The sequence below is a fragment of the Vulpes vulpes genome, chromosome 2 (assembly GCF_048418805.1).
Source record: "Vulpes vulpes isolate BD-2025 chromosome 2, VulVul3, whole genome shotgun sequence".
Lineage (NCBI taxonomy): Eukaryota > Metazoa > Chordata > Mammalia > Carnivora > Canidae > Vulpes > Vulpes vulpes.
Window position 1 is genome coordinate 91,392,358 of NC_132781.1, and position 25,758 is coordinate 91,418,115.

At 38.2% G+C, this 25,758-nt stretch overlaps 1 protein-coding gene across 4 annotated transcripts in view; it reads right to left on the reverse strand.

Moving 5' to 3' along the window:
• Positions 1–1,636: 1,636 nt before the first annotated feature.
• The window catches only part of MKX (mohawk homeobox), a 68,065-nt gene continuing 43,943 nt past the window's right edge, over positions 1,637–25,758 (reverse strand). For 3 of the 4 annotated variants that reach the window (XM_026000853.2, XM_026000855.2, XM_072749254.1), the window contains 2 exons: positions 4,275–4,308; positions 1,637–4,169 (listed from right to left, as the gene is read on the reverse strand). In XM_026000853.2, coding sequence (XP_025856638.1) covers positions 3,983–4,169; positions 4,275–4,308 — 221 coding nt within the window. In that variant the 3' untranslated portion in view covers positions 1,637–3,982. Of the gene's footprint in view, positions 4,170–4,274; positions 4,309–24,634; positions 24,727–25,758 lie in introns of all 4 variants that reach the window. The other variant, XM_026000856.2, reaches the window with a different exon arrangement.

Genomic DNA, 25,758 nt, shown 5'->3' on the forward strand with positions numbered 1-25,758 from the left:
TGTTTGTCCAAACTCAGACTTTGGCTTTTCTCACCTTAAGAGAAGAATTTATTATGGGCAATAATACACTTCTCAAACCAAATTTTTAGTCCATCTGTAAGATGTATCTCTAATCTAGTAAGTAGTGAAGTCAAGATTCTGTCCATGCAGTGTGACAATCATTCACCTAATTCTGATCATTATTGTCACAAAGAAGTAGAAGACCAGAAAGCTCTGCTTAAGAAGGCTGGAAGATGGTAAATACAATATGAACTTGACTAAATCTGGGGGGGTCCTATTATGCTTCATGGAAACCACAGTTTATATTGCCAAAAATTATGGGCTATTAGGTCTTTCAGAGTCATCTGGAACACATTAATAATCATTAACATTTGTACAGAATATGCAGTTTGCAAAGTACTTTTATATTCACTGCCTTATTTAATCCTCACAACACAACTTTGGAGTAGGTAACTTTCATAGATCAAATTTTATAGATGCAAACAGTACACAAGGCTTATGCTTATTCCCCAAAGTCACTAAGCAGTGGAGAGGCAAAGCCAGGTTATGCCAGTCCAAGTGCTTACCGCCATCCCATACTGCTTTCCAAGGCATGGCCGACCTAAGCTGCCCCAGACAAGAAGAGTCTGGGTGGCTTGCTTACTCTCTGTGTTTATTTGCATGATGTTATGCTGTTGAGCTGGATGAGTTTAAAAGCAGACCATGGCTGTTGCCATGTTTGTTAAACATTGCTACTTGGAGCAGGCAGGGATACAGACAGCAACATGAATTCTTAGTCGTCTTGAACAGAATCAAGCAGGACGAATAGAGGAAAAGGCAATTCTAGTCGATATGGATGAAGGAAGCTCTTGCACATTCTATGTTTTCTATTGGCATATCTGTTCTTTCCTGCCTTTGTTCTACTTCATTCTTTTCTCTGGGAAGTCCAAGGTAATGATAACAAAAAGATCTTTCCTGAAGATCTCTCCAGTTCTGATTCCAACTATTACTACTCCACAGCAGTCTTTCATGTCAGACACCTTTCCTTTCCCCAAGGTTCTTCATTAAACCCTCCGTATTTCTATTTTCTTGTACACAAACCCTATATAGAGGAACTATAATTATGTGATAATACCTTCCATTTAAGCATCTATTAATTGCTAGACATTGTGGTAGGCACCTTATATGTTGTATGTGATCTCTAAACCTTGTAGCATATCTACAAGGTATGACTCATTCCTCTTACTTTGCAGATGAAGAAAGCCAAGTCCAGAGGGACTGAGTCTGGATCTTATGTAGTGAGTGGCAGAGCTAAGATTCAAACATAGATCCATATAGCTTCAAAGCTAAGATCCTCTCCAGTACATAGCACACGGTAATAAAACTTATTGTATTAGCAACTGAAAGAAGGTATTTAGTGTAAATGTTCATTTTTAAGTTATGCATTTTAACAATTAGCATCATACTCTCTTTCCTCAGCTCTTAAAAGGTGGGCTGGTGGTCTAAGGTGATGAAAAACAAACCTAATATAAATGCAGTGCTCCCATATCATATCCCTTACCAAACTAAAGAGACTTATAGCATATAATGAACCCTTCTGTTCTACTTCTTTCTCCACCTGGTCAACTCTCAAAGGAAAACAAAATTCATATGATCATTGAGGTCTAGAAATTAACTTTTATTTTCAATCTGTCAAGAACTCCTGGCAGTTATTAATTTTATTAAAATGATTACATATGGCAAAACAAAGAATAGAGGTAATTCTATTTCTCTACAACATAAATTATGAGTTAGATTCTTAGCTGCTGGCTCAGCATTGTTCAAGATTCTTTTAAAGGATGGAGGGACTTTAATTTCCAGAAAATGTTAAAGCAGCAAAAGAAAAAATAAATTAAAAGTAATTGCAATTGGAGATATTGCCAAGGATGTGTTAATTACAAAATCTTCTTGATGTGTTTATAGGCCAGATTCCAAGCTTTGGTATTTAAAAAAATCATGTGAAAGCTCTCCTATATTGACTTGTCATCCATAGTTTATAACACAGAACAAATTTGCTGATTCTTTTTAAAAAAATGGCAAAAATGAATTATGACTCATTCAAATAAAAAACAACCAGCATCCATTCATCTAACTGAAATATGTCAAAACAAAAATCAATTTTATTAAAATATTTAATACCAGAATAACTTATAATAGTATGAAAAAGAGTGAAGTACTTGTCCTTAGTTTTCTTTAACATGACCACATTTTGACAAAATTAATTTATAAAGATTCCAAAGTTTTTATCATGAATCTGTAACTATTTAAGGTTGTAAACCGAAAGAACTCATACTTCATCTGATCATACAGTCATAACTTAACATATCTTGCTTTGCACTTATTGTTACTGCAAACAGCAATTTAGAAAACAAAGTAAAAATATATATATACAAAATATTTTTATATCAAATTATCTTCATTACACTAAATAAACCCAATCCCCAAATGCTATGTTACATGAAAAAGTGTCCTACAATTTATATCAAGATTGATATTGTCCATATATCAACTGGAGCAGCCTTTGGTTTTAAAAGCGTTTTGCAGAATTAAGAAAAATATCACCACATGGCTGCACTACTGGCTCTCATTCACACTCACAAAAAAGCTTTCCAGTTAAAAAAAATTACAAAATACATTACATACCCAAAAAAACATCCCACCATAAAAGAGTCAAACCCTTTTTACTTCTCTGTAGCACATATACTCTGTTATATTTGGCATTTCTACTGTTTATTCAAGTTTCAAGTCTTTTTCCCCAAGCTGATTAGAATATTATTGTTTGATTGAAAACTATATTCTTCTTTCTTGATATTGATTACTCTCTGTCAATGATAGTCTAATTTAGAAACAAAATGTTCTTTCTTTTAATGCACGATTTCACTTAATTTTTACTACTTTAACATCCTACTTGGCAAAATTCAAAGACTGTCAATGTTTTGTTTTCCATATGTTTTAAATTTAAAAACCAATTTTATGTGGGTATGTGTATATTCACATAGAGATACATTTCTTTCATTGTCTTGTTCTCATTGCAATACAAATTGTGCATCAGCAATTATAATTCGAAATCAACCAACTAAAAGGTTTTTTAGCCATTCCATATGAAAAAGTTTCCATCACAAAAAGCACTGACCTCTAATGCAAACAGGATTATGTGTTAAAACTAAACTATAGGTTTAGTTCTACCCGGGAAAATTCTGAGTAATTTATATAATAAAATTTTAAAAAACTTCAGCAAAACTTAAGAAAAAGAAAATCCAAATTAATTTTAAAGGGCATTGTGGTATTTTCCAGCAATGCTTGGAAAAAGTTTTTCAGATCACAATGTATTTACTGGGATTCTTCTTAAGTGTACATATTATATGATTGCCGCTCCTTTCATTTTGGAACTTTGTAGTGTGTCAGATAGGCAGGCAAGATACATGCATGAAATTCTCACTGTCACTCTGAAAAGCATGCTGAACAATTTTAAATGCTGCAAAAGCTTTTTTTAGAGGAATGTTTCATTTGGGCTGAATAGATTTCCAAGTTTTAACATGTGAGTTACTGAATACGTTGTGAGGGCTTTCAGTGATTGTGGTTTCAGTCCTGAATGGTTAGGCCCATCTGGAGTGACACACACAGACTAACAAGCTTTGTGGCGCTGTCATTTGAGGCATAGCTGCTCTGCTCTGCCCACGTTGTTGCTGATATTTGGGAAGCAAGGCACTTACTGTAATGGCAATGCAGACACTTGATGCATAGTTTTAGTAACATAAAATAAGTTACTATTTTTGATTAAAGTGAAGTTTTTATAATTTATATGTCTTTTATAGAAGCAACTAAATGATGTATTTAGGATAATTAAAAATAAGAAGAGGTTTAAAAGGGAGTCATTTTCACTTCTGCTTCAGCTCTTAAGATGAGGATTTATGGGAAAACACTGACGTGAAGAATAGCAATTGGTTTGAAAAGCAACAAACTCTTAAAACTGCTGAACCAGTGGCACTTTGACCGTTTTTACTTCTGCTATATGTGACGACTTCTGGATGATGCAGCTGGTAGTTCCCTGTAGTGTGTCTTTGCCCTGTGCAAGATTTGTTAAGGCCATAGCTGCATTAATCTCCTTCCAATATGTGTCATCCTTGCTTGGTCCCTTCCTGTTGGCTGCACTGGATTTAAGCAAAAAAGAAAGAAAATGATCAAACTCACTGCAGTGTACACAGAAAATGCCATCAGTGAAAAGCACAAATGGCAGATAAAAACATATTTCTTACCTGTCACCCTTATTGGATCCATTTTCCAGGGCATCTGTAAAGACAAGCAAAAATTCAATTATTTTTCTTTCTTTTTTAATCTCTAGAGTTGCATCACTAATTACCAGGAATAGTAAGTAATTCATCAGGAAATATAGTTGAAAATAAGTTAATTATTTTCAAACATAAAGTTGTTTAAATTAAGATACAAAAGAAATCTCTCTGCAAAGAAGCAGGAATAAGATGAGAACAGGTAAGAAAAATACAAAATAGCTTCCGTAAATTTACAAAAATTTGATGTTGATTTCTTCTGAGAAATTGGGCCTTTTGGTGAGGAGGCAACCAGTATAGGGACAGGAATGCTAACTCTTCTTGCAGCCAGGTTCTGGCCTCACTCCCCGACTCACCTGCTGTGTATCTTTGGACAGGCTACGATGCTCCCACAAAGTCTGGGATGCGGTTTTCTTGACTATAAAATAAGGGAGTTCCTAGAAGATCTTCAGGGCACCTCTGGTTCAGTATTCTACGATTTCATAGGAATCCAATCTTCATCTCAGAAAAAGGACTGGCAAGCAGTTCTTTCTGGCTAGCTGGCAAATGACTGACAGATTCAATACAGCAGCACAGGACTTCTGGCATATTAGAATAAGCAGGTACCAGTCTTCTAGCTGCAAGGGAATCCCTCATCCCTCATGTTGCAAGAAATAAGCATTTGGGTGTGAGCTTTGCTTATGCACCCTCTATTGTAGTGTAGATTTCCTCCCTCTTTCAGGCACCAATATCTACCAATGCAAACATCAATATCAGGAAAGATGAAATGGGCTACTGATCTTGATTAAAGCTTCCCTTGGTAGCTCTTAAGCTAAAAGAATACTGTATGGGGAACACAAAAATAGACATGCTGGAGGGAAAGATGTGTGGAGGGTCTGCTAGCATGTCACAAGAAGTGAGGACAAAGAAGCAAGGTTGGGACTCCCCATCAGCTTATGAGACTCCGAAACTAGGTTAAGTCATTCCACCACTCCCATCACCATCACCACCACCATCAGCAAAACAACAATAAATATTATCAAGTAGCTACAGAATGAGGGATTTTATCCCACACAAGAAACTTGAAAAACACAATGTTTGCTCAAAGCCTTTTTCCAGTTCTATGGCTTTTTTGGAAAGCTATCTTTTCCTGCCCTCCATCCTCTCCCTTTGTTTTACTTCCCCCAACCCAATAATTTTGAAGGCAATTCCCCCCACCCTTCTTTAATGCTCATGGCTAGTTAGGCAATTCCCCCCCCCCCCTTCTTTAATGCTCATGGCTAGTTAGGCCAGCATAATTTTCCAGTTCTGGGCTCTAAGATAGTCATGGGAGTTGGGAATAAGATCATCAACATGATCATAATACAGTGTGACCAGGGTAAAATTTTCCAAGGAAGATATGGTTAAGAGAAAATGACTATATGTCTATGCTGGTGAGGCAGCTAAACTCCTGTGTCCTCTAGGAAGGAAAAGAAGGCAAGCAAACAAAACAAAAAAACTTAGTGCACACATGACAAGGTTGTTACAAGGAATAAATGAGATGCTATGTGTCTGGCCCCAAACAGAACAACAAGCATTAGTAGTCCCTTTCTTTGCTCTCCTTATACTCAGGGATCCTTTGGGGAAAGAGCTCAATCTGTTGAGCTGGATGGCCATCCTCTGGATCTTTTGGTCCTTACTAGGTTGGCCTGGATGGTTAGCTATACTTTTGCTGCTTTTTTATTTTTTTGGAATTATAAAACTCCTTATTGTAATTGGAGGAAGAGAATGACAATTTTCAATTCACAAAACTCCAATAATCCTAGCTTACAGATCACTTCCTATGTGCCAGACACTATTCTAAGCACTTTGTGTCTTAGCTTATTTAGTATTAGTGACTCTGTAGTCTCTCTTACGTCCTGTTAAGTCATTCTTTGTTTCAACTATTATCTGTAAATCTTTACTCAGGAATGGCAGGGACAAGGCACTACCAAAACAGAGACCAAGTCAAGGCCTTTGTTTAGGAGGAGGAAAGCCAGCAAAACTGGATATTTTACAGAGGAATAAGAAGAGTTAAGCCTTTGCACAATTTTGCCCACAAATTGCAACAATTCTGTTGCCAAAGTGAAGCAATAGGTTACGGAGATATTTATTCAATGGAAAGACTTGGCAAAAGCAGAATAAGTTCCATGAAGCTTAAATAACATTAGGGAAATAACAAAACATAATTTAGAAAAGACCATGTAACTGATGCTCTGGCTTGCAAACAAAGCAGCCTCACATATTCAAAGGGGACCAGAGTCAGATTTCCTACCTGGATGGTCAACCTGAGAGTGATTACCACACAGACAAGGAGGAAGCCTGTGGCTATCTAATAGGTAATGGGTTACAGAACCCAGAAATGCCATAAATGAATGGAGCCTGCATGCAAAAGGAGAACATGTAATTCACTGTTAAGGTCCATGGAGAGCTTCTATTTAAGAGGAAGAGTGAACTTCTATGTCCTGCGGCCCCATCAACTACTGGATGCTGCTAGCACTCTCTGTGGCTGCTTCCCTGAGCTCATTCCACCAAGAAACAAGTCTCCTACAGCCAACTGTGAAATTATAAAATTCTACTTACTCTTCGGGTGTATGTATTTTACAATGTGGTGCCTATGAAAAATACCTTTGAAGTGTAAAACATAGATTCCAATCTCTATTTGGGTATTCTTAATTAGTTTCACAAATTTCATGAATTTCAACAATGTGTTCAGCAGTATTCAAAAGATGGCATCCTGCATTTTATTTCTAAAGCTGACTAGTACGTTCAATGTCATTAGGTATGGATTCAGGTTCTTTTTTCCCAGCAACAGAAGATTCATAAAATGTAATGAATAGAAGAGACATTTTACTTCTCTATCAATAGAAATGGGAAAACAATGTAACCAATCTCAATGTCAAACATTTCAAAACAACAAGAAAGAGGTGACTACTACTATTTAGGGTGGGGAGTGAGGGGCAGAGTTTCTGTGTCTGGGGTACTTTTGGTACAAAACATAAACTGGTGTTAGAAGGGCATGCTTTTCCTGTTGTGTAATTGGTAGGTTGCCTGGTGTCACTAGGATATTATGCATCCAAGAGCCACCTCCTGCAGAGTAGTGTGTTCTAGTTCCCAGAAGAACTAGCAGAAGGAAGATAGCAAATAGGGCTCCTTTTAATCTGAAACATTTGTGCTTTTGCAGGAAAGCAAAGGACAATAAAGATCTGGTGGTTTGGGAAGAGTTTTTCTACTCCTTAATGCTGAGATGAAATCTGGGGAAATACCTCAGGTATTTTAGAGAACTTATATCATTTGAGGGGAACTCAGAAAATTTACAATCCCCTTATTATATTAAATAATTGTATTAAAGATGAAGATTTTTTTTTCTTATGCTCTTTTCTTTTGAAGTGTAAACTTGCTGGCTCTTAACTGGTTCAAATATTTTGTGTCTTTTCAGCCAATAGATGGGTGTGGTGGGTCAACAGACCACTACACCACTCGGGGCTCATGCCACTCTGCCCACTCCAGATAAGTGGTCTCACTGGCTCCTCTCCAGAAGTGGCATTCAGTAACAATATGACAGGAGAAGGAAGGATTCTGAATGCTGCTGAAAAGAGAGAAATGTTAAGTCTGAGCTAGAGCAGACGTTTCACTGCTGTTAATTAACATGCACAGACTTAGGGTTCTGACTGCCCTACATTCAGCTCAGCTGTATCTCTCACTCTGCAAGTAGCTTGGCTCGGTCTCTCCAAAGTCTGGGCTAAAATGCCTTTTTAGATTCTAAGGTTCCAAAAATCAGCTACGCTGTCAATTACCATAAAAGCAACTGGTTGGCAGGAACAACTTATTGAACCAGCCAAAAGAGCGAGTTTTAAGACCAAAAAAGAAAAGGAAAGAAAAAAAAGAGGTGTGTAGTTAGGAAAATCTTGGATGCCGTAAAACCCAAACCATGTTGAAACTTAAAGTGGGGCTATCCTCAGTTTGGACATGTGTTTCCTTATAAAGTTATGTTGAGAAACAATTATACTAAAACCCCTTCTATTGCAACTCGAGATGTGTAAGCACCAAGCTCTGTGGGCAAAGTGTCCGCTCGACATTGATAAATGCAATTTAGAAACGTATTAGTTCTGATATATATTCCTGAAGTAAGAGTTATAGTCATAAAAAGAGGCAAAAATATGGGCAAATCAGTTTCTCTGAGATTTTTAAAAATTTAACTAACTTACCCTAAAGTTAGGATCGCTGAAAAATATTCCACAAATGTGGAGTAGTAACTCATACCACTGAAATGTAAATAAAGAGAATGAGGATTGTTGGAACAAATCATCCTAAGATTTGTGTGAAATCAGAAAAGACCCCGAATAGCCAGGGGAATATTAAAAAATAAAACCATAGCTGGGGGCATCACAATGCCAGATTTCAGGTTGTACTACAAAGCTGTGGTCATCAAGACAGTGTGGTACTGGTACAAAAACAGACACATAGATCAATGGAACAGAATAGAGAATCCAGAAGTGGACCCTCCACTCTATGGTCAACTAATATTTGACAAAGGAGGAAAGACTATCCACTGGAAAAAAGACAGTCTCTTCAATAAATGGTGCTGGGAAAATTGGACATCCACATGCAGAAGAATGAAACCAGACCACTTTCTTACACCACACACAAAGATACACTCAAAATGGATGAAAGATCTAAATGTGAGACAAGAGTCCATCAAAATCCTAGAGGAGAACACAGGCAACATCCTTTTTGAACTTGGCCATAGCAACTTCTTTCAAGATACATCCATGAAGGCAAGAGAAGCAAAAGCAAAAATGAACTATTGGGACTTCATCAAGATAAGAAGCTTCTTCACAGCAAAAGAAAGACTCAACAAAACTAAAAGACAACCTACAGAATGGGAGAAGATATCTGTAAATGACATATCAGATAAAGGGCTAGTATCCAAGATCTATAAAGAACTTATTAAACTGAACACCAAAGAAACAAACAATCCAATCATGAAATGGGCAAAAGACATGAACAGAAATGTCACAGAGGAAGACATAGACATGGCCAACATGCACATGAGAAAATGCTCTGCATCACTTGCCATCAGGGAAATACAAATCAAAACCACAATGAGATACCACCTCACACCAGTGAGAATGGGGAAAATTAACAAGGCAGGACACCACAAATGTTCGAGAGGATGTGGAGAAAGGGGAACCCTCTTACACTGTTGGTGGGAATGTGAACTGGTGCAGCCACTCTGGAAAACTGGGTGGAGGTTCCTCAAAGAGTTAAAAATAGACCTGCGCTACGACCCAGCAATTGCACTGTTGGGGATTTACCCCAAAGACTCAGATGCAATGAAACGCCGGGACACCTGCACCCTGATGTTTCTAGCAGCAATGTCCACAATAGCCAAACTGTGGAAGGAGCCTCGGTGTCCATCGGAAGATGAATGGATAAAGAAGATGTGGTTTATGTGTACAATGGAATATTACTCAGCCATTAGAAACGACAAATACCCACCTTTTGCTTCGACGTGGATGGAACTGGAGGGTATTATGCTGAGTGAAATAAGTCAATCAGAGAAGGACAAACATTATATGGTCTCATTCATTTGGGGAATATAAAAATAGTGAAAGGGAATGAAGGGGAAAGGAGAGAAAATGAGTGGGAAATATCAGTGAGGGTGACAGAACATGAGAGACTCCTAACTCTGGGAAATGAACAAGGGGTGGTGGAATGGGAGGTGGGCGGGAGTTGGGTGATGGGCACTGAGGGGGGCACGTCATGGGATGAGCACTGGGTGTTATGCTATATGTTGGCAAATTGAACTCCAATAAAAATAAATTTTTTTACAAAATTAAATAAATAATATAAAAATCATGTACTATTTCCCTAAATTAAAGTGGAGTGAGTCAGAGCTCCAGACGCTTGACAACTGCATCCTCTCACACTGTGTCACTTTTGGGGTCGTCAATGGAGACAGCCAGGGTTCAGTGTGTTTCTGATCTCAGAGGTCCCATGAGTCCCCAGGACATCAGATCAATTTCTGGAATTATTTACATACTTAGAACAATTGAGATAAAGAGTAAGACTCTGGTGAACCAGGCAGATGGAAAACCTCTCTGAAGGTGACAAAAAGCTCTAAATCTACAGGACCTTACCCCAAATGGACAGAGCGATTCCCTGGGGCTCCCTGCTCCTACCTCCACAGTCTCTATCTTTATCTCCCCCATACTAGATCCAGGCGGGGTCACACACATATACATACAGATTGGTTCCACAGTGACTCTACACTTCTTTCCTTTTAAAAATAGCATATGCTGCAGGTCTCTAATAAGAAAGTAATACAGGTTCACTGCAGAAAATCTGGGGAAAAGTATAAGAGAGAAAGTAAAGGAAATTTAGGGAAAACTAATATAAAATTTGGTTCTATGGCTTTCCAAACAGGTTTATATGTTTTTTAAAACGCGGTCATGCTGTACGTTTGCTTTTTTCACTAAATTTCTACGTTTGCCTTACACTTTGTTAATAAATGATAATAATCTGCCATTTGGTCTTCCCTGATGTGAAAATGTTTTTTGCCTGTGAAATATAAACAGATTGAAAGAATTCAAAATCCAGCTTCATCCAGTTTAAACTTGAATATTGAGAGACTCAAATGTTATGAGAAGGGGTTATCTTTAGAATAATAATTACTAACTAACATTCATTGGATGCTTATTCTTATGTTAGGCATGATGCCAGGAACTCTAAAATGTTATCTGGTTAGATGCTTACAATAACCTTGTAAAATAGAATCATGGCCCTTCTTTTCAAATGACACTGTAGCGTAGAGGGGTCCAGAAACTCGCAAAGGACTCAGTTTGGCATTGGGGGTGGTGAGTCTTAGCTCCATGTCAGCCAACCTAAAGGTCATGTTTTTAACTACTGCATTCAATGATTCAAGTGGTCTCTATCGATAAAGTCATTTCTATACACTAACAATGAAACTGAAGAAAAAGAAATTAAGGAGTCAATCCCATTTACAATTGCACCCAAAAGCATAAGATACCTAGGAATAAACCTAACCAAAGAGGTAAAGGATCTATACCTTAAAAACTATAGAACACTTCTGAAATAAATAGAGGAAGACACAAAGAGATGGAAAAATATTCCATGGTCATGGATTGGCAGAATTAATATTGTGAAAATGTCAATGTTATCCAGGGCAATTTACACGTTTAATGCAATCCCTATGAAAATACCATGGACTTTCTTTTCTTTTTTCTTTCTTTTTTTTTTTTTTACCATGGACTTTCTTCAGAGAGTTAGAACAAATTATTTTAAGATTTGTGTGGAATCAGAAAAGACCCCGAATAGCCAGGGGAATTTTAAAAAAGAAAACCATAGCTGGGGGCATCACAATGCCAGATTTCAGGTTGTACTACAAAGCTGTGGTCATCAAGACAGTGTGGTACTGGCACAAAAACAGACACATAGATCAATGGAACAGAATAGAGAATCCAGAAGTGGACCCTCCACTCTATGGTCAACTAATATTCGATAAAGGAGGAAAGACTATCCACTGGAAGAAAGACAGTCTCTTCAATAAATGGTGCCGGGAAAATTGGACATCCACATGCAGAAGAATGAAACTAGACCACTCTCTTTCACCAGACACAAAGATAAACTCAAAATGGATGAAAGATCTAAATGTGAGACAAGATTCCATCAGAATCCTAGAGGAGAACACAGGCAACACCCTTTTTGAACTCGGCCACAGTAACTTCTTGCAAGATACACCCACGAAGGCAAAAGAAACAAAAGCAAAAAGGAACTATTGGGACTTCATCAAGATAAGAAGCTTTTGCACAGCAAAGGATACAGTCAACAAAACTAAAAGACAACCTACAGAATGGGAGAGGATATTTGCAAATGACGTATCAGATAAAGGGTTAGTTTCCAAGATCTATAAAGAACTTATTAAACTGAACACCAAAGAAACAAACAATCCAATCATGAAATGGGCAAAAGACATGAACAGAAATGTCACAGAGGAAGACATAGACATGGCCAACATGCACATGAGAAAATGCTCTGCATCACTTGCCATCAGGGAAATACAAATCAAAACCACAATGAGATACCACCTCACACCAGTGAGAATGGGGAAAATTAACAAGGCAGGACACCACAAATGTTCGAGAGGATGTGGAGAAAGGGGAACCCTCTTACACTGTTGGTGGGAATGTGAACTGGTGCAGCCACTCTGGAAAACTGGGTGGAGGTTCCTCAAAGAGTTAAAAATAGACCTGCCCTATGACCCAGCAATTGCACTGTTGGGGATTTACCTTAAAGATACAGACGCAATGAAACGCCGGGACACCTGCACCCCGATGTTTCTAGCAGCAATGTCCACAATAGCCAAACTGTGGAAGGAGCCTCGGTGTCCATCGGAAGATGAATGGATAAAGAAGATGTGGTTTATGTGTACAATGGAATATTACTCAGCCATTAGAAACGACAAATACCCATCATTTGCTTCAACGTGGATGGAACTGGAGGGTATTATGCTGAGTGAAGTAAGTCAGTCGGAGAAGGACAAGCATTATATGTTCTCATTCATTTGGGGAATATAAATAATAGTGAAAGGGAATATAAGGGAAGGGAGAAGAAGTGTGTGGGAAATGTCAGAAAGGGGGACAGAACAGAAAGACTCCTAACTCTGGGAAACGAACTAGGGGTGATGGAAGGGGAGGATGGCAGGGGGTGGGAGTGAATGGGTGACGGGCACTGAGGGGGGCACTTGATGGGATGAGCACTGGGTGTTATTCTGTATGTTGGCAAATTGAACACCAATAAAAAATAAATTTATTATAAAAAAAAATAAAGTCACTTTTGAAGACCATGACAAGGACAAGGCTTAATTAACATGCTGTTTACTAGAAACCCAATGAATGACAACCTATTAAAAATCTATTAAGAATCTTTGTTTTCTTTTTGTTAGTATTTTAGACCACAGAGATGCAAAGAGACTTTGTTTCCAGCTTATGATTTAATCTGTAAAATAAAAAAGTCTATCCAAATCACAGAATAGGGACTCTAAGCTCTCTTGAGCTCTCTCCCATGCTTTAATTAGATTGACATTTTAATAGATGTGATATCCTTCTAATCACTCTTCTATTGCCCAGAGTGAATTACTGCTAAATAACTCCTAGACAGCTGTGGCTACATCACTTTTAGAAGAAATTTTTGTGGTTAGCCTCTCTTTGGGGTAGTCAGAGCTTCTGAATGAGTAATGATAAATCATTCTAAGTGATGTTTGCCTCAGCAGGAAGGAAAAAAATACTCAACAACCTGCAACACGTATCTGTTGATGACTGAACTGCTTCTTCCAGATCCACTATGACCAGAAGTGAGTTCTACTTCAAAACTTTAGCATGACAGGAAGAGATTGCAATTGAGCTTGGCGAGTATCAAGGACACTGCTTGCAGAAGAGTTATTGAAGACTGAGTTTCGACAGCCTTGAGACAAGGGAGTTGTGCAAGCTTTCTGAATAGTGAGAATTATAAAATGAAACCCACCTCATCTTCATGGATAGAGTTACAATTTTTTCCCTTTTGCAATATACTAGCTATATTATTTATCCTGAGGCCTTAAAGAACAAGTGGCTTCCAAAGTCATTTCAGAGTTTGAAGAAAAATCTTTTCCAAAAATTAAGCCAGTGTTTCCTCCAGCCATGACTTCCACCATCTGGCCATAGATTCTTTTCCTTCCTGCTACCTCTCATGTGGGCTGGCCCCTCACTATGGCTAATGATGCCCAGATGTCCTGGATCCACAGGGTCCCCACCTTCGGCTGCCTGTCAATGCATCATCTCCTCTAACTCCTGCCAGGAAATAAAAATTAGAAACCACATCCCTCTCTTCTGGACCAATAGCAAAGAGCTCCCTGGTCAGGGTAGGGTAAGTTGACATCTCAAAGCTTTCAGGGTAGGTTATATTTCCATTAAGAACAACAGAATATCTTTATTTTTCCAGCAGTACCCATGAAGGCACAGACCCCAGCAGTCTGTGTGCAAACCTGTGAAACTGTTGCTTGGCTCCTTATCAGTTAGGGAGTCTAGCCTTGATGGCTTTCCTTGCTATGCAGAGCATAAGAACTTGAGACTAATGGCTCCTTGTTAATTCCAAGTGGTACCATTGTTATTGTAAAATGCGCAGGTATTCTGACCAATCGATCTAGGCTGGAGGACTAAAGGTGAAGGAAGTAGGACTTATAATTTGAAAGGAACTTTTCAAATAAGCAGAGTACCACCCATCTGTCATGCCTTAACTTCACTTTCAATCTTTTTCACTAAATATTCTTGATGCTAAATTGTTCTGCGTAATCCCATCTACCAAGATTGCTCCTCTGTGATCTCAAAGGTTCCACCTTTCCAAAGTCTAAGACTTTCAGTTTGAAACTTCACTTTGAAAATGAGAATGCTGTCTATGGGGAGGAAATTGTTGGTGAGTGACCAGAAAGGGGGTTTGGAAATGTTAAATATTCTCATTTCTGTCCTTAGTTCATCGTTATTAACTACAAGGCTGGTCTAGTGTGAGGCACAGAGACAGTTTAGTGCACTGGTTGGAGCCCAGACCCTGGAACCAGACAGCAGGAGTTAGACTCTTGCTCTACTACTTACTATCTCAGCTGACCAGCTGCTTGACTTCCTTGTGCTTCAGCTTTCTCACCTATAATGGGTCTAATAGCACAAGACTCATAAACTTCTTTTGAGGACCATATGATTGAATATTTTCTAAAACAGAAGAGAGCTTGAGCACTTACACCAAGCACTATATAAATCCTCATAAAATTAAAAAAAAAATTAACCTCCTCTCACTTTACTTTTTACATCTAGAATACGGGGTTGAATGTAGTCATCCGTAAAAGAGTATTGTTCAGAGATTTAATAAGAAAACCATTATGTAAGAACAAAATATTTCAACTCTGGGCAAAGTCCATCAGCTCAGATTAATGGATTAAGTGTGCAGAATCTATCATCTTCAAGGACAAAATGATGCTACTTTGTGCCAAACTATCACAACATGCCAAGACAAAGAGGACTGGAGCCACATGAAAGAAGAGCTGCAAACTTGAAGTGTCTAATGGATGTCGTTACTTCATTTTCTCAAGGGGAATATTGGAGATGTTACCCAAAATGTTTCATCCATGAAAGCTACGTTTCCAGCCAAAGTCTCAGAAAATGACTTCCTAACTATGCATGAATAACTCCCTGTGTGTTGCAAGGAGCATTAATTGTTTATAAAAGCACTCCATTTACATGCCAGTTGGGCTACTAGTTTTGAAAACTGGATGGACTTACCAATTCTTAGCTAACCCTTAATTCTGGCCCAAAGTTGACATTGATATTCATCCTCTAAGTTCTTCAGTAGCACAAGAACTCTTTTTCCCGAGATCAATGATATAGCTGCCACACTGCAGTTCTAGAAGGTTGACTTGTCAAATGAATGTGTAGCTGCATAGTGTTAGGTTGTGAAGTATTAATAGGTCTATCTTCAGTAAAAAGAAATGGAAAAATATGCATTTGTAATGATCTAGAAACTGGCTGGAGAGTCTGGCTCCATCTATGTATTTTCTTTTTTTTTTTCCATCTTTGTATTTTCAAGCTCTTCAATATCTCTGAGAAACCATCAAAAAGTATTTTTCCTTTGATATATGAACTGTAGTGTATCTTTGAATTGGCTCACATTTTTGCCATGCTTTTCAAATTCCTCAAATTACCATCTCCAGAAATGGCACTAGAGACTAGGAGACCTTGCTGTTAAACCTGTCTGACTGCATTAACACCAGAAATGACACAATAAAAGAGATGACGTTCACAAACTTCTTGGATCTTTCCGAGGAGTAGCAAATGACAGCTTCTCTACTCACAGTTCATCTGCTGTATTTATTAATAGAAAAGAAACATATTTTAGACATAAGATGAACAGGATTACTAGTCCTTCTACTTTTCAAATACATTTCAACGTTAATACATTTAAAATGTTAAAACTGTACTTGGCATGTCAGTGTTCTATGTTCACACGTTTCTACATTTAAAGGTTCTGCGATTTTCTGCTTTTCATTTCAGAAACAGTCATTTAAAGTCTAAAGTGGAGTAGGGATGGGCTTTGAAATGAAGATTGGGAAGATTTTTGCTCATAGTATTGAAGGGCATGAGAATTTTAAGAAGGAACTAGGCATAAAATCCTTCTGGTGCCTTGGCTGTGGCTAGAGGTTCAAGAGCACTAGTCTAAAGGTCTTCTGATGTCCTGTTTCGATGAAATCCCACCACCACCACGACCACCCCTCCACCTTTGCCATTTAAATCTTGCCAGAGGTATCCACTCTAAATTTCGTCCAGAAATCTACATCCCAACACATTTATTAAATTCCAAAAACATACAGATCCTAATCCACTATTATCACCTAAATTTAGAATACAAGAGATTTATTGGGAAAAATTGCTGCATAGTAATAAGTTGATCTGTTTGAAGGGAAAACAAAAACATTTTATAGATCAAAAAACCATCTTTTTGTATCATAATTTTTTGAAGCACAAGATATGTCCTGGGACCATAGGAAAACAGCTGACTCACCAGGCATGCAGCCTTGGGCAAGCTATTTATGCACACTGCGTCTAAGTGTCTTTCCCTACAGAATGGGGACAGCAGTAACCCTACTTCCCTGGGTGGCTGTGAGGGTTAAATGAGGTAGTGAGTATTGAACTCTTGGAACAATTCCTGGTCCATAGTAAAGGCTATGGCGTCACGATTCCTGAAGTGAAGAAGCAATGCTGTCACCCTTCACCAGCCACAGGAGCTGCTCCAAGTTCCACGGAGGTGCTAGCCCTATATGTGCTTTCTGCTATCACACCCTAGCCTCTAACCTGTCTTCTTGAATGCTGTAGAGAGGAGAATAATACACACAGGGAACCTCTCCAAAGGGCAGGCTCCTGAATCCCGTCTCTGAGACTGTGACTCCACAGGTCATAGAGATGCCAGGAATGTGCCTTTGAATGAGTTCCCCAGGTGCTCTAATATATGGCTGCCCGGGGAGAAAAACTGCTGCAGAGCATCACAATATGTGCTGCCGAAGTGAGCACTGCTGCAGAGCATTAGAAGTGGTTGTGTTTGGTGCAGGAATTTCTGGGTTTCACTCAAGTATAGCAGCAAATGTACAATTTCTTCAGTTTTTCTCAAAAATCATTATGGATTCTTAATGTTCCAACAAAGATCAAATAACAAGGCTGTATTTAACAAACCAAGTTCTTGATTCTATCTTCATGTGAATAGAAGATATAACACTATTGTTGGAAAATATTTTTTCAGAAATGGGTGCTTCAGCTTCAGAGATAGTTTTCATTGCCTATTTTTACTGAAATATGAATATAATGCCACTAAAAATGCCTTTTTTGGGGGAGAGATCAAACATTTCACTTTACTTGCATTGCTTTTCCCCAGTTATTACAATTTTTAATATACTATGACATATAATTCAGGGACAGTCATTACAAATACCAACTAGAGAAAAAGAAACCCAAGATTTTTGCTGTAATATATTACAGAATACTTCAGAATAATCAAATCATCCTCTTTCTTCTAATTGGAACAGTGATGGTAACAATATACTGTTATAAGATCTGTGTTTTCTGTTTTGAAAATAAACATGTTGGCCCAACTGTATATTGCTGTGGTGGTGGGACCTTTTATTTTTGTAACTCTTGTATTTTTTTATCTTTCCTTTGGGAAAATGGGGTGATAGATAGTAATCCACATGGGATGATTAAAAACTAATTATTCAATGTAACATAGATTTTTTTTCTTTCTAGGGTAGGATAATATGCTTTTAAAAACTAAAGTAAACTTAGTTTCTGCTGCTCTTAGTAGAATGTTTTATTCACGGCTGCCTCAAAAAGAACAGAGCATTGTTTTATTATACATCAACATAGTGATGAGGTTTTACAAACAGTTTTTGGTTGTTTTTAATGTTATTTTTATAGCAGCCCTGAGACATAACTAGAGCTATATGATCTCTAAAGAGGAACAAGGTTAAGGGTACAGAGGGCGCCTGGGTGACTGAGTTGGTTAAGCATCTGCTTTCAGCCCAGATCCTGATCCCAGGGTCCTGGGATCGAGTTCTGTATTGGGCTCCCTGCTCTGTGGGAAGCCTGCTTCTCTCTCTCCCTCTGCCTGCCACTCCCCTTGCTTGTGCTCTCTGTCCAATAAATAAAATCTTAAAAGAAAAAAGGATATAGGGTACAGAACCACTATGCAAAAAGTGGGCTACCACCAAGGCCAAAATCACTGAAATTGAATGCAGTGGAAATGATGTTGAATGTAGCTGTGAAGTAGGATTGAGAGGGTCCTGTCCAGGCCTGTGGGTGGCTTTGCTCTTGGACAAAGGCAAAATGTCAAAGCATCTTCTTGGACCAAAGGACTGCAGTGAACCAAAGTGCAAATGGTGGTCACCTCAAAGCCACCTAATGGTTGATGGGCAGGCTGAGAACAGAGAATGGCCCAGGTGTCTGTGGAAGTGTGAGCTGAGAATGTTCCTTTCCAGAGCATGTAGACCCATCCTGTGCTGAGACCCAACTGCCAACGGCCTACCAAAATTAAATATAGTGAATAAAAAGGGTCACTAAAATAATAAATGTAATATTCAGGAAAGGTACTTCTGTGAGCATCACAAGATATTAAAAATATAGAACTTAAGCATGGAAACAAAGAAATGATAAAGAGAAAGCAAGTACCCATATACATCAAAAAACAAAACAAAACACAACACCAGATCTCAATGACCACCAGGGAAGAAGGAGAACAAATATAATACACAGAAAAATTCTTGCAAAGCCATTTCATGAAAATTTAAGTACAAAAGAATAGCATGTTTTCATGATTTAAATATATTTAAATGCAAGCATTTATATTGTCTTATAAATGTTATGTGCTGTGGTTTGTAAATAAGGCACCTTAAAAATAAAAAAGAAAATATTTATTTTATCATTAAATATTATTTAGAGAAAAGAACAATGAAACTAAAACTTTCTCAAGGCTAAAAGTAGTCCTCTGCCATTCCTTATATTTTCTACCTTTTACCATACTTTTTGAGACTTTAGAAAGAAATGTAGCATTTTAACAATCAATAACATAAATCAATTTTAAACAAAAGAGAGAAAGGGAGGGAAAGGCAGGGCCTGTGGAAAAAGAAAAAGAAAGCAAAAGTTACACTAGATCCACTTACCCACATTTTTGTTTCTGGTGATGGAATACACTATATACATTCTCAAAATGATTTAAAAATTAAATTTTCCAATTCTAAATTCTCTTCAGACATCCAGAATTAGATGGTGAATGAGCAATGAGAAAAAGATAGTCATTATTGCCTTGAATCAAAATGATATAAAAGAGTCTGGCTTTCCAGTGGTCATAAACAGTGTGGTACTGGCACAAAAACAGACACATAGATCAATGGAACAGAATAGAGAATCCAGAAGTGGACCCTCAACTTTATGGTCAACTAATATTCAATAAAGGAGGAAAGACTATCCACTGGAAGAAAGACAGTCTCTTCAATAAATGGTGCCGGGAAAATTGGACATCCACATGCAGAAGAATGAAACTAGACCACTCTCTTTCACCAGACACAAAGATAAACTCAAAATGGATGAAAGATCTAAATGTGAGACAAGATTCCATCAGAATCCTAGAGGAGAACACAGGCAACACCCTTTTTGAACTCGGCCACAGTAACTTCTTGCAAGATACACCCACGAAGGCAAAAGAAACAAAAGCAAAAAGGAACTATTGGGACTTCATCAAGATAAGAAGCTTCTGCACAGCAAAGGATACAGTCAACAAAACTAAAAGGCAACCTACAGAATGGGAGAGGATATTTGCAAATGACGTATCAGATAAAGGGCTAGTTTCCAAGATCTATAAAGAACTTATTAAACTGAACACCAAAGAAACAAACAATCCAATCATGAAATGGGCAAAAGACATGAACAGAAATGTCACAGAGGAAGACATAGACATGGCCAACAAGTACATGAGAAAATGCTCTGCATCACTTGCCATCAGGGAAATACAAATCAAAACCACAATGAGATACCACCTCACACCAGTGAGAATGGGGAAAATTAACAAGGCAGGACACCACAAATGTTGGAGAGGATGTGGAGAAAGGGGAACCCTCTTACACTGTTGGTGGGAATGTGAACTGGTGCAGCCACTCTGGAAAACTGGGTGGAGGTTCCTCAAAGAGTTAAAAATAGACCTGCCCTATGACCCAGCAATTGCACTGTTGGGGATTTACCTTAAAGATACAGACGCAATGAAACGCCGGGACACCTGCACCCTGATGGTTATAGCAGCAATGTCCACAATAGCCAAACTGTGGAAGGAGCCTCGGTGTCCATCGAAAGATGAATGGATAAAGAAGATGTGGTTTATGTGTACAATGGAATATTACTCAGCCATTAGAAATGACAAATACCCATCATTTGCTTCAACGTGGATGGAACTGGAGGGTATTATGCTGAGTGAAGTAAGTCAATCAGAGAAGGACAAACATTGTATATTCTCTTTCATTTGGGGAATATAAATAATAGTGAAGGGGAATATAAGGGAAGGGAGAAGAAGTGTGTGGGAAATGTCAGAAAGGGAGACAGAACAGAAAGACTCCTAACTCTGGGAAATGAACGAGGGGTGGTGAAAGGGGAGGAGGGCGGGGGGTGGGAGTGACTGGGTGTCGGGCACTGAGGAGGCACTTGATGGGATGAGCACTGGGTGTTATTCTGTATGTTGGCAAATTGAACACCAATAAAAAATAAATTTATTATTAAAAAAAAGAGTCTGGCTTTCATACATAAGAGTAAACAAACTACATATTTTTGTCATGAAAGTACAAAATAATTGTTTTTTTGGGTGGCTGGGGTGGAGAAGGCTAATGACAGCCAGGAAAACCATACATTCCTTCTACTATCCCCAAGCTCTTGTAGGTAAGTTAGGTAAGTGGCCTTCTCCCCTTTTTAATAGGATGTGGTAGTTCTAGTCACTTTTCCACACTCAGGCGGTGGAAGCAAGAAGAGGGATTGGTATTCAAGGGAAGACTAGTTTTTTATCAAAAACAAAGAGCTGGGTAGGCCTCTGCTCCTAGAAAAGTGCCATAGCACCATTGTTCATGACATTTCCTATTGTTTTGGATGTCTATCTACTTAGACGCACACCCAGTTAATGCCCAGCATGAATGCACCACTCTTTGTTATGCATACAGTTTGCACATAGGTCCACAGCCAAGGGAGCTGAAGGCATCTACTGAGCATAGGAGGAGTAACAATCCTTCTCAGGCCACCCAGAAAGGGAGCTGAAACACAAGACTTTACAAAACACATATGAAGAAGTGAGCCATTGTTTCAGGCCTCAGGGCAGCAGTAAATTACACAGACCTCAGCATAAGATGAGAACAGGAGGTGAGAAGGTGGAGTTGGCAAGTAAGTCTTTTTAGAAAAAGTATTTCTTTTATTTTCCAAACTTGAAGTATCTGGATACATTATCTAGTTGATTTTCAGCCTGCTTTAGGAGGCTAATAAAAACCATTCTATAAAATAATTCTTTATTAGACAACATAACATATTGATTCTTACTCAGACAAGAAGGTGGCCAATAATACTCTCAAAGTGAAAGTAGTAAGGAATCTGTATTTGAGTTGACTTATAAGAGCCCGTAGGAGAAGAATAAAGAAACGAAAGATGAGCAGTAATGAAGAGCCCTTGGTAAAAATACATTTAATTATTCATACTACTAATGATTGTAAAAATGAAAATTGGCAGGGCTAGGAAAAGCAGAAAGTGGGCCTAGGAATAGAAAAGAGATTATCTTATACCGAAGAAAAAAGGAAGTAATAGGAGTTGCGTGGGGCAAGTGTTTGAAGCACCTATCAAAAGGTTGCTTTAGAAATGGGAGTCAGAGTTCATGACTAATTGAAGAATTTTTCAAATGGAATTTCAAGCTAATTTTAGAAATATTTGAGGCACAGAGAGAATAACCAATTAGTTACTCAATTCGTCCAGCTGCTTTTAATGGGATTTGTGCCTTTGTTTTGGTTTATCATGAATTGAGCACACCTGTTCTCTGCTAATAGTACAAACTGTGAAGGGTAGACTCACTTAACCACACTTGATTCCCTCAAAAGTAAAGTACACTGGAAAAAGGATAGATTTAGAAGCAGAGAGCTTGGGGTCTGAATCCCAGTTCTGTTGTATATTAGCATGTGGTCTGAGACAAGTTACCTAATCTCTCTAAGCCTCATTTTTTTCATCTGTAAAATAGATACAAAAAATACTGAACAATGAGGACTATTGTAGAAATTATAAATAAGCACTGTAAGACATAAGGCACCCAATAATACTCAATACATAGCAGTTATAATTATTCCACAATTGGAAATACTCTGCAGTGGCAGCAACCTTTGGTGAATTTTGAAGATTTATCTTGAAGTGGAGCAGATAAGTAACAGAACAATTTGAAATAGCTTTTGTATTTGAATTATCTAAGCTAGGTCAAGGGCAGCCATGTTATGTCTACGATGCTCAAGTGTAGAGAATTCTCACAGGAGCAAGGTTGCATATTATGAAGGCTTCGGTTTTGCAATGTCTTGGAGACTATCACTTCAGTTGCTTGGTAGCCATAATACTCAACACTTGAGGATGGAATCTTTGGTGAGAGTGAGAATGAGCATACCAAGACAAATTACAGGATTATGTCAGCAACTGGTCTTTTGCTGCTCATTTTGGGGTTGGCGCATGTAAGCTATTGGACCAGTGGCTTATATATGTTCCCCATGTAATCATATAGGCATGTTGGAGTATTTACTCTTAAATGCTTAGAGAAAGTATTACATGTGAAGACCCTTATTCAAGGTAGACTACAGCACCTAAATTTGAGAAAACAGCTTTGGAAATTCCCAATTCTTATAAGCTACTTCCCTAATATTTGTTATTAAGGAATTCCTATGAAGATATAACTAACTAGTATATCTGTCCTTTTCACAAGGAATAAACTAATGACTTACATCATATTTAAAAGGCCTTAACTGTATCACTGCTTCATCTTAACTATACTTGAATCCTTAGATTCTTGATTGACTGGAGCAAGAATATATAGATTATTTCAAATACTCTTGATATTTTACAAAGAGACTGATGATTATTAAAAAGTTCTTCCCACTAATGACCAAATGAACAAAATACTTATTTTTCTTGAAACTTTTTTTTGCCATCTCTGAATGGTTGACACTTAGAGAATGTACAACTACACTACAGTGAATCTGAAGTTATCCAAATGAAAACCAAATTATCTTTTTGTACCAAATGTAAAATTATACTTTGTACATATTATTTTATCCCCCTAAATCCCCCCTGCCTTTTGGGGGCATAAGTAAGGGCCAGGTTAAGTGAACACAATTCAGGTGATGATAATGTTTATTGAGCATCTTGCAAGTTGTAAGTGTGCAATTTATCTCATTTCCCTTTTGTGTGCACATATCATTTCCTTCATTTATAATATAGAAATTGAGACTCAGAAAAAATCACTGTCAAGTCCAAGGCCAAGTTGTTAGTAAACACTAGGACTAGTACTAGAAGCCACATCTTTTAAGCACAACAGAATTTGCTCTTCTCCAAGTTGTCTTTATTTACTTTTTTATGAGTCCATGGTTCATACAGCAAACATTTACTGAATGCATCTTATATGCCAGGCACTGTGGTAGGCCCTAGAAATACAAATCACCAATGGATCTCATCCCTAAGCAACTCACACTTTGATAAATGAATGACAACAGCTCCTTTTGCCAAGTGCTCTGGGAGCAAGGAGGAGGAGGGAGCAAAGGCAGGGGTAGGAGCTGGTGGTCCTGAAAGGAAAAGATATCCCTGAGCAGCAGATAGAGGCCTTGGGCAGCTGCAGCTGCAAGCAGTCTCCTCTATTCACACTAGCATGCCCAGCCAGTGTTATCATTATCTGAGTACCAAGTCCCAGAAAAGATGGGAAAAGGACAGGCCCGGGGAAAGATGAGCAGGAATTATTCAGGTGAAGAAGATGGGGAAAAAGCATTCCAAGGGAAGGGAATGGCTGCTGTATGAAAGCACGATGTCATGACATTATATGGCTCCTTTGGAAGACTCTATTTGGTGTAGCTGAAACGAATGAGGTGGGCGGCAGGGCAGTAGGGAAGTGAACCAAGAGAGATTAGCAGAGGCCAGGCACTGTGGGGTTTATGGTTTTGGGTGCATCCTGCAAGGTACAGGAAGCGAGCGAAGGGTATTTACCAGTGGTATGATCAGATGTGGATCATAGAAAGCTCCCTCTTGCCGTAGTGGAAAACCAGATTGGAAGAGCCAGGTGGGATCATGGCAGGAACCTAAGGCAGAAGTGAAGAGTCCTGGGATTAAGGACGGAACAGTGAGGATGACAAGCCAAGATTTGAGAGATAGGGGGGCAGACTTGTGGAATGTCTAGATGGGTGTAGAGATGGGAGTCAGGAATTTGAGATATCCCTTAAATTTCTGCCTGGGATGAATGGATGGACAGTGATGATATCCTCTGAATTAGGGAAGAAAGGGAGAAAAGGAAATGTCCCTTTAGAGGAGGAGGGACATAATGAGTGATTCTGACATGTTGAGTGCTTTGAGGACTTTCAAGTGTGGATGCTGGGTTGATGCCATCCTTGACATAGAACACTGTGTTTCTGGATGACTTACAGAAATTTTTTGATATTTTCTACTCAAAGCATTTATTTTAACATGGAAATTCATCAGCATATAGGAAAAGCAGGTATACAAATAAATAAGGATGAGTCTTATATGAATCTAACTACAGAATAATATTTTAGCACATAGATCTAAATATTTTCCCATTTGTTAATATTTTTCAACACGTGATTTAAAAAGTCTAAGATACCAAAGTCTTAAAAGATAAATTATTTAAAAATCTTTATTAGTCACACACTCTTAAAACATTTGCATTTGCTCTGACAGGGAAATATACACCCAAAGGGTGAAGGAGAGAAAAATAGTTTCCTTAAGTGAAGGAATGGGAAGAACAGAATATTTATCTGGCCACTTGCCAGAGAATATTGAAAAGCTGGACATTTCAAGACAAATCTCCACTAATCCATCTTTTACCAAAGTTCTCACTTAAAGTCCACTTTTTGACATGAAATATTTAATAGGAACTTATTTTAGCCACAAAGTGCCCTTAAAGAAATGTAATACTGGGCTCCTTACTAGGCTAAAAGAAGAAGGTATGAGAAGAAACTTGCATTTAAAAAAAGAAAAAAAGGGACTTGAGGAAAGCCTTGACCAGTTAATGAGAGTTTCTATTGAAAACTGAAAGCTAATGACAACACAAAGTTTCTTTGCTATTTAGGACAGATGTTTCTTAAAGAATGGAT